The sequence below is a fragment of the Megascapheus bottae genome, chromosome 13, assembly GCF_031878675.1.
Source record: "Megascapheus bottae isolate mThoBot1 chromosome 13, mThoBot2.hap1, whole genome shotgun sequence".
Lineage (NCBI taxonomy): Eukaryota > Metazoa > Chordata > Mammalia > Rodentia > Geomyidae > Megascapheus > Megascapheus bottae.
Genome location: NC_143521.1, coordinates 49,154,315 through 49,170,062, shown reverse-complemented (window position 1 = coordinate 49,170,062; position 15,748 = coordinate 49,154,315). Strand labels below are relative to the sequence as shown.

At 40.9% G+C, this 15,748-nt stretch overlaps 1 protein-coding gene across 1 annotated transcript in view; it reads right to left on the bottom strand.

Annotated features, from left to right (window-relative positions):
* Kcnip4 (potassium voltage-gated channel interacting protein 4) overlaps positions 1–10,766 on the bottom strand; it is an 870,838-nt gene extending 860,072 nt beyond the window's left edge. Inside the window, exon 1 of the mRNA XM_090343771.1 lies at positions 10,633–10,766. Coding sequence (XP_090199897.1) covers positions 10,633–10,693 — 61 coding nt within the window. The 5' untranslated portion in view covers positions 10,694–10,766. The remainder of the gene's footprint in view (positions 1–10,632) is intronic.
* Positions 10,767–15,748: the final 4,982 nt, after the last annotated feature.

The following is a 15,748-nucleotide window of genomic DNA, read 5'->3' as shown; positions in this document are numbered from 1 at the left end:
CCTGGGTTCTATATCTTATATACCGAGCCACTACCATCTTCAATTCAGGTCTGGAGCAGGCCACTCTGTGAGGGAGCTCTGGGCTTTCTAAATGGTTTTATTCCCTAAGAACAAATAAGAATCCGGACTTTCATGTGTCTGTCATCAACCTCATCCTGTCTTCCCTAACTATAATACATCCCACTCTCATGCTCATTCTTCACGTTTTGATCCCTTGCCCAGTCTCACAACTCTGTTGCCCGTCATCACTCTGAAGGGATTCCCAAATCCAGGCCTCTCCTTTAGCTTGACGTCCCTCTTCTTGTCAAGACTGTGTCTCATCCCTCTCTCTTTTACTGATGTACATCACAGTGCTGGATGTCAACTGATTCTCTGCTTCTCCTCATTTCCAGCTGCCACTGGGAGTCTGATCACAATAATTTTCCCAACACTTCCAAATCGATATTCCTAAAAAGGAACACACGTCCACTGCTCCTAAATCTGCTCGTTCTCCTGTATTACTTGCTTCTCCTCATCGCACCACAAGTCAGAGGTCACTAACTCTCCTGCTTCCAGTCCACTCATGTGGCCATTCCAGCTCTCTTTACCCTACTTCCATCACTTGTTTCCTCCTGCCTAGACTAACCGGACAGTTCCTCAGACCTCCCAGACAGTGAGGAATCCTACATAGTTATGCAAAGTTAGCGCCCCTCCTCCTGTCACTCAGGGAAATTCAACTGGTTCCCCACTGGCTACAGAACCAAATTCCACACCCGTGTTACAACCCAGAGAACCCAGTGTCCACTAGACATCCGTACCACTTCCATCGCCCAAGAGGATATGTAGTTTAGAAATCCAAAATTTGTCTCATTTGCTTCCAACTAAATTACCTGCAGAAGTTCCCACCTCCAAACGTTTCTGTCACTTTCCAGAGACATGAGTCAGTAGAAACTATGGCAGAATCCTTATTCCTTCCCAGCTTACCATTTGACCTCCCATTATATCCTATTGGCCTTGTATATTGGTTTTGATTTTGATATTTTTTAAATCCTATGTCCTCTTTACTTATTGCCTTACTATGTCCTCAAAGATATACAATTACAATTACAGTCACATCGGCTACTCTTTCCCCTCTTCAGTATCCATTTGTTCTCACTGTAGTTATCTTCCCACTGTACATATGTCACAGTGCTACAATTCACCAACAGTTCCCCTGTGTTTGCCATTCACACCTTGACTCACCCATTACTCCCCACTCACCCATCTTACTATTCTCACGCCTCTGCAGCACCGCACAGAACGGCTCCTGGTACCCACATTGTATCATCTTGCTCTCTTCACCCAGCCCTACCACCCTAGCTCTTCCTGATTGAAACATTCATCTTCTCAACTGCCATTTCCCCCCTTGCCTTCTCATCCCTGTATTCTCTTCCCTTCAGTTCCATCCTCCCATCTCATCTAATACAAGTACTCTTTAACCCCGCCTAATTCACAGGACATGATCTCCTCCTGCTCACACATGGCTCTAGGTTTGGTACCATCACAGGGTTCTTTTATGTTCAAACTTCTACCCCACATGTCTGTCTCCTTAAGCAGATTCAGATTTTTTCCCCCAAGGGAAATGTTGTCATCTTTCCCCTGTAGCAGAAGGATACATACTTTGGAAAAGAAAAAAAGAACTCTAGACTATATTTTATGACAAAAGAAATTGGTTTACATTCAGAAAAGCCTCCCTGATAAAAAAAATGTGCATGTTACTGCTGTTCTTCTATATAAGGCTTGTGTAGTGTTATATGTGACTCTGGGAAACTAACATCACTATTAAGTGACCATGTGACTGTCATGTGGTCCTTTGACTTCTAATTTTACTAAAGTTAGTGTGACTGTGTATGATATCCTATCTCTGAGTACTTTTAGCTAGATCAAAGGAGGACTTTTAGTACATGCCTTGAAAGATGAGAAACCTGACCTGTTTTATGCATGAGATATAGTAATTTACAACGGAGAGGAAGCTGAACCCTGGAATAGAGAAGGAAGGTATGACTTAAAACTTTAAATTCTTTTTTTAATATTTTTATTGTAATTAATAAAAGGGTTACATGATATTTGCCAGATAGAAGGTGAATTAATTCACATACATTGATAGCCTTTCACATGTCTTGGTCCCCATTACCTTCCCCCCCACCCCCCCATCTTGGTTTTCCCCCTTCCCTATCCAATTTCAAATAACCAAAAACAAAGTGAGATACTGTAACAATATGATATAACCAAGGGACAGCAAAAGAGATGAGAGATAACATAGTACATTAAGGACAACAATCACTCATTATATGGCTTTTGTTTCGGTATCCTGGAGGTCTTTTCAATTAGCTTCATACTATATGGCCTTATGTATCAAGGTTTTGCTCTATTGCAAATCTCTGCTAGTAGAGCCCAAGGTCTCTACTGATTATGACAAATGAGGGAAACCATTGAGCCTAAGTTCCTTTGAGTCTGGCTTACTTAATATGATTTTTTTCTAAGTCTTTCCATTTCCTAACAAATGGGTTGATGTCGTTTTTTCTGACAGCAGTATAGAATTCCATTCTGAGCCTAAATAACTCAACTTGGCCTCTAATCTCAAATATTTGCTAACACAGTGTCCTTCATGTAATAGGTGATGGATAAGTGTGTTTCAAATGAGATATGGTTGAGTAAAATTCTCCAAGATTTCCCTAAAACTACCAGAACCCATTGTTTGAGATCTTAAATTCTGTTTAATGATATTTTGAAAGCCACCTTCTCATGCACAGGGACTCAAGAATAAATAGAAGTATGTTAAAAATTATAGTCTTTCTAACTATTTGTTTCTACAATTCAATCTTCTCAGTGTAGTATCTGTAGATTTTTCATAGTTACTGTCTATTCTGAGAGCTGAACAATACTTTTGGAACTACTGGTTTTGTAAATGACTAATTTCCATTTGGAAATGACATTCTAAACATCAGTTTTATGAGGGGCATTTATAAGGAAGCAGCAAGTTTTTATTTCAATTCTGACACAAGTACTAATATTTATTACTTTGCAACTTGTGGTTTAGATAGGTGGACCTTTTCTAAACTGCCATTCCAAATGACAGACATTTCTATATCTTGGTATATGTGCAAGACCTGACTTCTTTCTCTATCAGTGCCTGATCTGAGCACTCCCTGTTTTGTACTTGCCCCCCAGTCTTACCCTTCCCCATGTGTCTGCCCCTATAGTCTTTAAGGGAATACACCTGCCAACTACCTCAGAGATCACAACTTCAGCAGGAAATTGGGATGAAACTGGACCAGGGGAGGAAAAGGAATGAATAACAGATTGCGGGAAAACTGTGGCTCACAGTAGGAAGAAGCTTGGCATTACATCAGAGGGAATGTGTGGACATAAATGATGTGCAAAGGAAGATTCAAGAACTCTTGGGAGAGACGTAATGGAAGTTTCATGGAATTTGTTTGTCATGAGCTATTAAATATTTGTGCTATTAAATAAGATGCAAGAACATTCTCACCATAAAGTAACTTAATCCATGAAATTAGATTAAGAAATTAGAGGATGATACTCTATTTAATTTAGAAAAGTCTATACTAATCTGAAATGCCTTTTTTTTAAACTGAAACCTTATTTAAACTGGCAGTAAGAAGGCTGAGCATTTTCAATTCCTTTATGGCTTTCTTTAAAGAGAAGTTATTATTCTTTTCATACTCTCCAAGCTTCAAATTATATTTGTTTTATGAAAAAGTGTGTTTCTTTATATACTCCCAAACATTATAGAAGTTCTTGAAAAATATCTAAACTACCTCAAATAATTTTACAAAGCCTTTAATTGATTGACAAAAAAGTGTTTTAAATTGCCAAGACCAAGAGAAACTAGGGAGAAATTGGACAATAGAAAAATTATAGAATTTTGATCCCAATTCTTTTGACAGCTTTATTTTGAAAGACCCTAAAGAGAAGAGGGTCAAGTTTAATATTGTGTGTTTCCCTGTGGAAAAGAATGGCACTTATTCCAACTGGAAGCAATCTCACTTCTAAGCACTCAGCTGTCTTTATCCCTAACTCTGTCATGGAAGGGAGGATTTTTAAAAGATAAATGATTAGAAATTCTCTTCATACTCAAGTATGGATACCTACTGTGTATGTTCAATCCCCACCTTTTAAATACACAGCAAGTTCTCTGAAGGTAGAATCTGTCTTAGTCATCCTAACACCTGGTAGCTTCTTTGTAAATATTTGCAGGAATAAACTCATTTCATCATTAGAGGAGCCTGGTAACCTACTAGCAGATATAATTATCATCATTGTATACATGAAAAATGAAAGTTCATGCAACATTATGCTCAGTGCTTCTTTTATCTGTTCTAACCTTTTTAAATTAAATCAAAATTTCTCTAAATTAAACTTCATTCTAAATTAAGCTTGTTCTTGGACCTGGGTTGTTTTAGAAATGTCTGTTCATTCTAAATTACCGCTTGTTATTAAGTTCCCTGCAGATACATGACAAAGACAGACTCCAGAGAATTTGTTTGCAGCACAGTGAAATAAATTGTCTGGAATCAAATTCTATACTTCTATGCTTAGGTAGAACTATAATGTCAAACACGCCCGGTCATTCACTATATTTCTGGAAGTGTTTACATATACAAAAATATAGATGACAAGTTTGCAGTTTTATTTATTTGTTTGTTTGTTTGTTTGTTTGTTTGTTTGCCAGTCCTGGGGCTTGAACTCAAGAGTCTGAACACTGGCTTTGAGTTTTCTAAAGACTCTACCACTTGAGCCACAGCACCACTCTAGCTTTTTCTATGTATGTGATATTAAGGAATTGAACATCAGTATTCATGCATGCTAGGCAAGCACTCTATCACTAGGCCAAACTCCTAGCCCTGTTGTCAGCCATTTTAAGTCATTTTTGTGCTAGTCTAATAACAATTCACTGAAGAACAACATCTTACAACCTTTGATTAGGATTCTGTGCATCTCAGAAAATTCATTCTGATATACACTCCAGCTTAATGCACTTGATAGTCTCATAGGGTGAATATGAAATTCATGGGGACACTCAAAATTCCCACCTTTTCATTCAAACCTGATCCTCCAAATAGTCAAATTTGGAATATTTGTAGGAATACTCTGGCTTCTGTGACATAATCTACAGACAGTACTACAAAGAAGGCATGAGTAGAATTGCAGAAGGAAACTGGTAAACTACAGGAGATATGGTACCAGTCATGTGTGATTTTAATTCCCATTTGGGCTGAAATAACATCATTTCCTAAATAACTGCTTCACTCAAAAGATCCTTCGAAATATTATGAAGTGTTGACATCTGGAGATGAAAGTCTATTTTTTCTTCAAAATCTTTCCAAAGTAAAGACCTATAAAAAATGCCAGTACTAATTCCCTAAAGACTTTTTTACTCTCTATTCATGAGCAGATGCTACCTAAATGCAAGTAAGGACATTTCCTTAAGCCAACTCAAATTTCAGGTAACTAAAAATTACAAACGGTTGTAGTACAATATTTGACTACTTATTTTTAATCCAAATTCATAAATAGGGTGGACTCTGGAGGGGGAAGGGATACTCAAAGGTCAGAAATATACCTAAAGGCTATTTAACATGACAGTATACTTCCAGCAAGCCAGACATTCCACCACATCGACTGAATTTTCTCAGAAAGAAAAATGAGTCTTCAACATAGGTATGAAGGCCAAGTGTATAATATGGAAAAATTTTACATTTACATCCCTGTCCAAATGGCATTTGTACTATCTGAGTATGGAAAGAATTCTATGTTTAAACCTAAAGTCTCTCATTCAGATTTTCTCACACTATAGTCATGTGTTTACTGCATACAGAGAAGTCCAGGGTAGAAGGTGAAGCAAGAAGAAAGAACTATACAATGCACAGAAAAGGAGAAAAAGCACCGAGTTGTACTCTATCCTTCTCAGTCTGGCCTCAGGCCTGTCTTCTCCAAGCTTCCTCCCAGTAGAGATACACAGGAAATGTATGTGTGTTCACTGAGTGATGTCTCTGTGCTTTCATCTTTTCAGCCTCTTCCATGTCATTCTAATGGGAAGATTTATCACCTGACAAAAAGCATGATGCCACTGGAAGTATGGTAGTGGATGTAGTCACATGCATACTTTGATACTGGTTGGAAAATGTCAGAAATAAGAATTCAGAGGAGAACAGCCAATGACACTCATATTTCAAGATGGATGTGCAACCAGTGTTGCACTGTGCCATTCTGGGGAATGGGCAGAAATGAGAACAGCTGAAGGCTGGTCACTGGGAGAGATCTATAAAATACAAAGGAGAAAGGAGAATCACAGAAACAGCTTACAATTGCTCTAAATAAACTGAAAGTACGGAGCACATTTGGGCTTTCTTCAGAAACAATCTACATGCTCAGAGACATGACACTGTAGATACAAGAACATATACATTTCAGAAGATGAGGCTTGTGGGACCACATTCCTGTACTCAAAGGGACCCCAGGGCTGCTGGAGGAAGAGATAGGGAACCAAGAACAAATGTCATCGGCACAGGGCCTCATAAGCAATCAAATGTGAAGTGTAACTTAGGATCTTTGCTAGATCTAACAAAGGATAGTATGAGTTGAATTCTGAACATATATTTTAAGCATCTACTTACTTGTGAAACATTGTGTAAGTAGTTATGAAGGTTATAAAAAAAAGTTAACTTGGGCATGCCATTTTCTAAGGAAGGATTATCAGCTATTAATAGCTGAAACTATGAAGCCAAATATCCTGCTTCTTCTTTTTTAGTTCAGATTCAGATGAAAATGAAGAGCAAATGGCCTATGCACATTAAAAGAGTATTCCTTTGGGGAGGAAGCAGAGAGAAGTCAGTATTGCTACATGGTAAGGTTGCTCACTTGAGACCAGGGCAAGATTAGTGCAGGAAGTTAATTCCACATTAACTGTTAGAACTGAAGATGCATTTGGGACCAGGGCTTGAAACACAGAGCTCTCACAAGTTCTCATCAGCTAAGGAAGGTGGGTGAACAGAACAAGGAGGATGTGAATGAAGACATTATAAGGATAAATAAACATGTATAATACAAAGTCAATCAAAATATAAGAATGAATAGTTTAAAAAAGAATTAGGACAAATAAATATACAATAGATATAATCAATCAATTTAAGAATGGTAAGGACCACTACAAAAATTGCCTTCAACTCTTCTCTGACTATCTTTCTCCCCGCCCCCCCCTCTCACACACACACACACACACACACACACACACACCCCTTAATCTACATGAATGAGTCCCCAGGAAGGGGAAGCAATTAAGTAAATAGGCACACTCTGCAATGAAATGTTGAAAAGAAATATTATTCACAGGCTCTGGAAAAAAAACAGTAAAGACTGGGGAAAAGAAACAAAAGGAGCACAAAATAAGAAGAATGACCATAAATATTTAAGCTCAGAAATAAATCTTCAAAGACTAAAAGCAACCACAATCAGTTCTGAGGAAATCACACACACACACATACACACACACACACACACACACACACACACACACACACACACACACACTGCATAGATCATTAATTTCTAAAACATCAACTGCCTTATTTTATAAAAGGAAGCCATACCATTGGCCAAGAACGTTCAGTGTAAAAGAAGAGGGAAAATGGAGAGGTCACTTGATTTTAATATTCTATTTATTTCATACTGTCCTATATTTGTGTGACATAAAGAAAATAGAATAATGTCTTGTAGATTCTTCAGTATAACATTTGCAGAATTATTACTTTGATTTTATTTATCCTTAATTATCATACTTAACAGAAGACATTTATCAAACAACTCAAAATTAAATACAAGTTGCCCCCCAACTATTGAAACTTAATTTTTTCCCCTCTTTTTACAGTTACTGGTAAAGTACATCACACAACATCTGCCATCCCTAAGTTAGACAACACAAATTAAGAATGACAATGAATAATTTTCCCCATGACCTTCCTTCTAACTCCAAATCTGAAGTTGAATTAACTTCTCCCTCTCCCCACTAGTAGCAAAATTGTATTTGATTTTATAGCAGGGGAGCAAAATAATGGGGATAAACAATTCAATGCAAAATACATTGTGGGCAGATTTTGGGTTCCAGACAAAATGACAGCATCAGGGCAAATCTGAGCACTTCACTTTGGAAGAACTCTCTAGGTTTATGGACTCAAATATAATTTGTGCATTTTCTGTCCTGGGTAGCACTATCCTGTCAACCAAACTCACTTAGAAAGGGTGCTTCTATACATATTAAATGTTTATACTTGTTGAAAAAAATAGCAAAGAAATAATTCTTTTGCCTTTATCTTTTATAAAAATTTCCATAACCTCATTTGACTCTGCCCCTATCATCTTTGAATCATTTCTGATATTCCCTTTTACTTGCCATTTTATGTAGTTTTTTCTTTGGTGCCTTTTGCAGCAAATCATTTTTCAAGTGTTCTGATGCTAAGTGAAGTCACAAAATTCTCTCTCTCCTTCCCTGACTTCCTCTTTTTCCTTTCCCTCCCTCCTTTTCTCTCTCCTGTCCATACTTGCTTTCTTATCTCCATACTTCTACATGGATTTCTCTGACAGATCTTTACATACATTTTGTTTAAATCTGATTAAGTCACTTTCATATCCTCCATCAAACAGGCATAGGTGCAAAGGAAGATCATGATGTCTGCTAGTGGGGAGGAGTGTTGTACAACATGAGTGAAGAATTCACTCCTCTAAAACTGACAACCAACTCTTTGTACCCCAATTTAGCAGAGATCACAGATCTCTACCCAAGCCACCTCAGTACAAAAGCATATGTTTGGGAAAAGCAATACAGAATACATATTTGGGGAATGGTTGTCTAAGAGTAACTTTAAGACAATGGCAAGTATAAAAGCGCTGTTGTGGGCTATGTTTTTTTTTCCTCTAGTTTTCTCGTCACTTGACAGTTCATTTTAAGGCTTGTGAACACAATTCTGAAGACCCTCCATGTGGTTTCACCTTGGATGAAATACAATCAACCTCGTTTCACTATCCAAACGATGGGCATGTGTTTGTTCAACCAGTTATTGCTATATTAACTAAATAATACGCTCCAGAAATGATCTCAGTGGTGTTTGTCGTGAATAGTGCCCTGGCACTGCAGGAACAGTGTACATGTTCATCTAATCTCCATCTAATCCGTAAAAACTAGATACAAAGAGCAGTTATCGCAGAAGAAGCAAACAATACAAGCTGCTAGCACCCCAAGAGTGAGCTGGGTTCCATTCCTTCTCAGGGTCCCCAGCTGCAATGCTTCCCTAATAGACCAATGAGCTACCACTTTGCCATTGTAAGAAACTGCAAAAACACTGAGCCTACAGTACTTAGACCTGTAAGATTAGTACATTATTCTAAAAATTAAAAAAAGAATTCAGCCTTTATTTTCCAAAAGTTCTATCCCAGGTCTACTTAATTTGTTGCAAGTGTGCAGCTGTCCCTATGAGAAGAAGAACGTGTGAGCTCTGTCTTTTCCCAAGCCTACAATGCACTAGGAAGTTTCTCTTTAAAATTTCACACTCAGCAGAGGCCTCCCATAGACGGGAAGTGAGCAAACCAGAATGCCATTTTTCTCATCCATACTTCTATGAGTGATAGACTAGGTCATGGCAGTGACTCTACTTCCCTGACTAAACAGGCAGAAGGTAAGAAACCTCTTTCCAGCAGTCACCCAGCCTTCAAGGCCATTCCATCCAGTCAGCCTAAAGGACACTGGAGCCGTTGACTCCTTGCTTTATACAACCTACTAGAAGCCGCACTCATCACACTTGCCTGTTCTCAAACGCCACCTTTATCCTACCTAGGGCTCTTCTAAAAAGAAAGAAAGAAATAGAGAAACAGAACTCAGGATGCATCAAAGCCACCTAACCAATAACTGGTGTGTCCCTTGACACTCCGTGGAAGGGCACGGTCCCCCTCCATGGATTCCCACTAAACTCAGGGGAAACCTCCCCCGTCCCTGCTTTCGCAGAACACAGGTTTGTCTGGAAATTGCAACTCCTCCATGCGCACAGTGGCTCGACCTTTCCCAGGCGGGGGCTGCACATGAATTATTTCCAACTGTCCTCTGAAGACCACTGGCTCTGAACACACGACACCAAAGCTAGCCATCCCACGAGGACAGAAGGACCGAGGCCACCTTTGGAAGACTGGGGGACCCGGTGTGGCTAGGATGGGGCGCCAAGGAAAAAGTGCCAGGACAGTCCCTGCTCCCCGGGGCGTCAGGGGAGGAGGTGTGTGCAGGTGGAAGGCAGCCTTGCACATCCTTGGACATTTTCAGGGAAGGCAAAAACAAGACACAGGACCGCGGGGACGGGGGGGACCCCGTCACCCCTGACTTTGCAAACACACTCCAAACATCTTTCCTTTTTGTGCCTCCCCAGACTGGCATCTTTGCCTGCAGCCCCTCTCCTGGGTACCCCATTTCCCTTCCCACCACCACCACCCGGGTTGGCAGTTTCTCATGCACCCAAGGCAACAAGCATCACGCCCCCACCCCGCGTGCCTCCCCCTGCAGCGCCCCGGGATGGGGAAGGCGGTGGAAACCTGCTCCTCCTCGCCTCCTACCGCCTGTGGAGCTGGCCTCCTCCAGCTGAGCCGAGATGCTCTCCACCCTCTTCACATTCATCCTTGGGGGGACGCGGGGTGCGGGAGGGAGATTGGGGAGTCCACTGGTCCAGGATGGGGGGGGGGCGCGCAGGCAGGATTGGGTCCGGGCACTGTGAGCGCACGGCGGCGGCCAGCGGACGCTGGGCTCTGCTGCCCGGGTGTCCGCGCGCGGTGCTAGGAGCCCGAGAGTCAGCGGAGGCAGTGGCGGCGGCGGGCTGGGCGCGCGGAGCCGGCTGCTGCAGGAGCGGGCGCAGGCCGGCAGGGGGCGCCGCGGGCGCAGAGCTGTACTTGGTGTTGGGGTGGGGGGGAGCCCCAGGTGAGTGGCGGCGGGGGGGAGGGGGGGCGGGAGAGGGTGCAGGGAGTGTGGAAGGAGAAGGAGGTGATTGCGTGCCCCCTCCTCTGCTCGGGCCCTGCCCCTGCCACAGGATGGAGAAGTCAAGGTTCCTCAAGGGGACAGAGCAGACTCAAGGCCCCAGATCAGACAGGAAACTTTCCCAAGGGAAACAGTGCCCCGGTGCTAAGCCAGGAAGGCATCTCTTGGGCCTGTTTAAGCAAATCAGGGCCTGGAAAGTGTGTCTGGGAAGACAGAGAGGACCCAATAGAATCTCTGTGACCATGGTTACGATTGGAAGAAATTAACAATAAAAATGCAGACTTTGTATAAAAACCTCTTGAAAAGAAAAGTCAAGTTGACCCACTCCCTGGGCAAAGAGTATTAAAAATTCTCCACCACACTGAGCTGCAAGGTCAAATAGCCCTGAAGTATAGTGGAAATTATTTCCAAATATTGGTAAGAAAAAAATTCATCTCTCTGTGACCACCAGGTGAAATCTTGCATCTTCGGGTAATATCTCTCAATGGTCAATTCCTTGTACTTCTCTTTACCCCTCCTTAAATGACTCCATTCGTCTTTTGAGCCTCTGTAAAACACATGTCTGTACATTTCTTGTGATGTCTCTCACACTTGACACATATGTTACTTGCCTCCATTGCCTGGATTCAAATCCTAATTTCACTAAGTACGAATTGTGTCATTTAGCGTAAATTTTATACATCCGTCGTAAAATGGTATTCCATTGGTTTGTTGTGAAGAAATGAGGAAATCAAAGCTATAAATCTGCCTCAGTGCAGTCCCACACAGGAATCACTAAGCCAACACTCCTGTCCTTCTCTTAGTTGAAAAGAAGACTGAATCCACACAGTACCTAGAAAATTGTGCATAGCTAGTCTGCACTGAGCTTACTTTCCACTATTTAAATAACATTAATGATAATCAAGTAGAATGTACACTACAGAAAGACAGTAACTAGGCGACCGGACAGAATAAAACCAAGTCCTTTTGGGTAGCAATAGCTTACCTTCTGAAGTGCAGGAAACACAGACAGATATCAAGAAACTAGGCTGCATCCGTGGGCAAGAGGCTCTTTCATACAGCAAGTTAGAGAAGGACTCTGCAAAGCAAGCGAGGCATGTTTCTAAAGCCTGGGGGCCTGGTATGGCTGGGAACGGGAGAGGGAGGACGGTACCTAGAGAAGGGATCATAGAGGATCCAGCTGTATGTGGTCTAAGCATTCAGTGAATACACGGCCAGTGTATTCTGCAGGCCTTCAGGCTTCCTCTTGCCATGTCCCATCTGCCTCTTCTACCACATTTCACCTTTGCCCTTTGGCTCATGTGCCACCCTGTACTACCTCATAACAAGTTTCCAGCCCAAGTACTTCTTCCTCTAGAGCTGTAGTAATTCTTTCCAAAAACAATCATGACTTTCACTCTGCAGATGATCACTCACATCTGCCCGGCTCTAAATCCCATTGTCTACCTACTAAGGTCTAAGCTACGGTTGTGGATGGCTTTGGGTCCAATAGCTTGAGAAGGAATCACAGTTCCAACTTTCAACTAACTGTGTATCCAAAGGTGACGAACTTTCGTCTCCCATCTGCCTCATTCTAAATTGCAGAAAGCAGCTGCTTGAAAGATCGGGAAAAAGTAGCAGCTGTGTATATTGTTTGTAATATTCCTGAAACAGAATTAGAGTTCCATAAGATGTACCATCATGGCAGTTATCTATTACCATCTTCATTCCTATCACCACCACCATCATCACCATCATCACCATCATCATCATCACCATCACCATCCTGCTTAATCATGAAGCTCTCAAGAAGGAAAGGCGCAGCTCTGTTGTAAGGCAAGTCTTCCCATCGTTCCTACAAAGTATGGGAAGTAACATGCAACCCCTTTGCTGTCTACAAAACACACAGAACATTTTGTTGGGCCAACCCATTTTGGCAACTATGACACTCATGCCTTGATGATTGTCAAATGTTACAGGGGAAATGACTGTGATTTTTTCTGCCATTTCTGTTAGTTGGAAGTAAAGATGTGGGGTGGCTCCACATTCCTCATTCCATCAACATATTGACTGTTTAAAAATCTCAGGTAGATGTAGAGAAGTGATTCTTGGCCATAGCATATCGCACCTACCCTGATTGTCCTCTAAAGCTGTAACAAGTACGAGCTGTGCTCCAACACCTCAAATATTCCCATGTTCTGTGACTAACCCCAATGATTCCTTACACAGATAGCATACATGTTGAGTTCACAGTCCCCTCAAGGATCCATGTCAACATTGGGCAAAAAGTAAACTCAGACAAGTAACAGCCATTCATATCCAACTTATATCTTTACAGAGTCCTATGAGGTACGCGGGGCTATTATTCCTATGTAGAAAATGGACTGAAGATTCAGAGAGGCCATCTGACAAGTTACATTTCATACCAATTGCAATCAGTGTATTTTGGATTTGAATCTAAAACCTGAGTAAAAACACCCGAACTTAATTACCATATGGTATTCTCACCCTAGACAAGGATTGAGAAGTCTTAGACTCTAACATTTCCTGGACTTAAACATTTTTTTTAGAAAGCCCCTGGTCATTTCTAAGTTTCAGGTCCTCATCTATCAAAAAGGAGAATTTCTGTTTTACAAGGTCATTGCCAGGATCAAAGGAGATAATGAAAGTAACATCTTTATGTACAACCTGCCAATGTTGTACAAGTATTCAGGGTTACTTTAATGAAGGTCCTGCCCTTACAGTGGGTATTAGTTTCTAGTCATTTCTAAAAGCCCTTCTTTTTTCTGTATAGTCTGCTCTACCCACTTAAACTGCAATGCTAAAATATCTAGTGTTTAATACTATATGACTGCTTACAATACACTCTGCAATGTCTTCCAAACTCTCCATCATTCTTAATACTACTGAGAATCGCCTTAAAGAGCTGAGAAGAGTCACTTTGTAGAACTATTCTATCATGATTTTAAAATAAGATTGAGACACAGAAGTGGCCAGAGGTCAGTGAACTGTGGAAAGATGCAGCTGAGATTTAAACATCCATTTGATGACAAAACTGAAGCTTCCTGTTCCTTCTAAATCATTAGTTAGAACATACAAGAATTGGCTAACCTGTTGTTTGAAGAGCTCCTCTGAGAAGATGTCTTATAATCAAAATTTCTTCAACTAATAGACTGTATCTTAAAGAGTGGTTTTAAATTTTCAAAAAAAATTCTGTCAGTAAATGCATAGAATTTCTCTACATGCCCCTCCAATAACACCTTCCCATTTTCCCTTTAATTAGCATCTTGCCTGGGCATGAGGCATCATTATAAATGATAACTAATGAGCTCATAAAATTATATTTAATTGAAGTCCATAGGCTAGAGAAAATGCTCAGGAGAAGTGCCGTGGAAGGATAAAATGCCTGTGTCTGCCAGAAAGCCAGAGTGCTTATGCCACTAACAAAAATCTACAATCATCTTGATCTGGGGGTCTCCAGCCTCCAGAACTTTGAGGAGGGGAAGTGATACTGTTTAGGATACATCACCTGTGATGTTTCATTATGGCAGTCCCAGCATTGTAAGGAATCCCAAGACCATACTTTGAACAGTCACCACTCACACACTAGAGAGAAAGGGAGGAAAACCAGAGAAGTAACAGAATCCACAGGAGCTGAGCTGCTCCGGAATTCACACTTTCTAAATCAGCATCCTCAGTTTAACAACACCCTCAGGGAAGTTCAGGCATGCAGGTGAAAATATAGGGATTGATATTCAATAGGTCACTGTTCTCTAGTTTGCCTCTGGCTCCACTGCAGCCATGGAGAGCTCACCAGCTGAGAGAAGAGACTGACACATACCTTTTGCTGGATTTTACCCTGGTAAATGGTAAAGCCAGCCTTTTTTCCCCCCATCTTGTGGAACCCAGGCTCAACGTGAGTGAAAATGTTCATTGTGTCACTAAGTTTTAGATAGCAAATGCCACCTCAAATACCCAGCTCAAATTACTTAGTAAGTGCTGTTCTCTCCATATGGTAATAATCAGGTAAAGACATCTACTTTGAATCCTGGCATGAAAGGGAGGGAATATGATGCCATAATGATATGACCAGGAGGAAATTTAAGGGAAGCCTGGTCTATTCTGCTCTTTCTCTAGGAGTGTTTTTATATTCAGTACCGGAAATGCAGACAGGTCAGATATTATTGTAGAATTAATTAATAATAATTAATATTATTATGTAGATGAAGAAACTAACCACAGGGAGCCAGTGATATACTCGTTTTCATAAAGCACATAAAATGTAACCAGGTCACAAGCCTTCATCATCTGACATCTCTCAGCAATTGGTTGTATAAGTCTTGCCAAGTTTATATAAGCTGGAGTACTGCCAAATGAACTGCAATTCTCTAAGCACCAAAATTCAGACTGGGCTTGCAACTTTGTCTGGCAGGATAAGTCCAAATTAAAATGTACAGTTATTATCTGGGTGAGCTACATTTCTCCTACCCAGTGGACTTGAGGAAATCCACTGGCTGCCTTCTCTAAGTGGCAGTAGTTGATTAAGGGATTTGCTCTGGAATGGAGATTTGGTTTAGCCAAGGAGCTTTGTAAAAACTTAAATGTTAGTATCACTAATGAAATTGATGTTTAAAAAAAGGACTTACCTACATTCCTTATCTCTAGGTTCTATATTTGAACCATATGTTCTAGCTGGCAGACAGTTGATTGAATTGCAAGTCA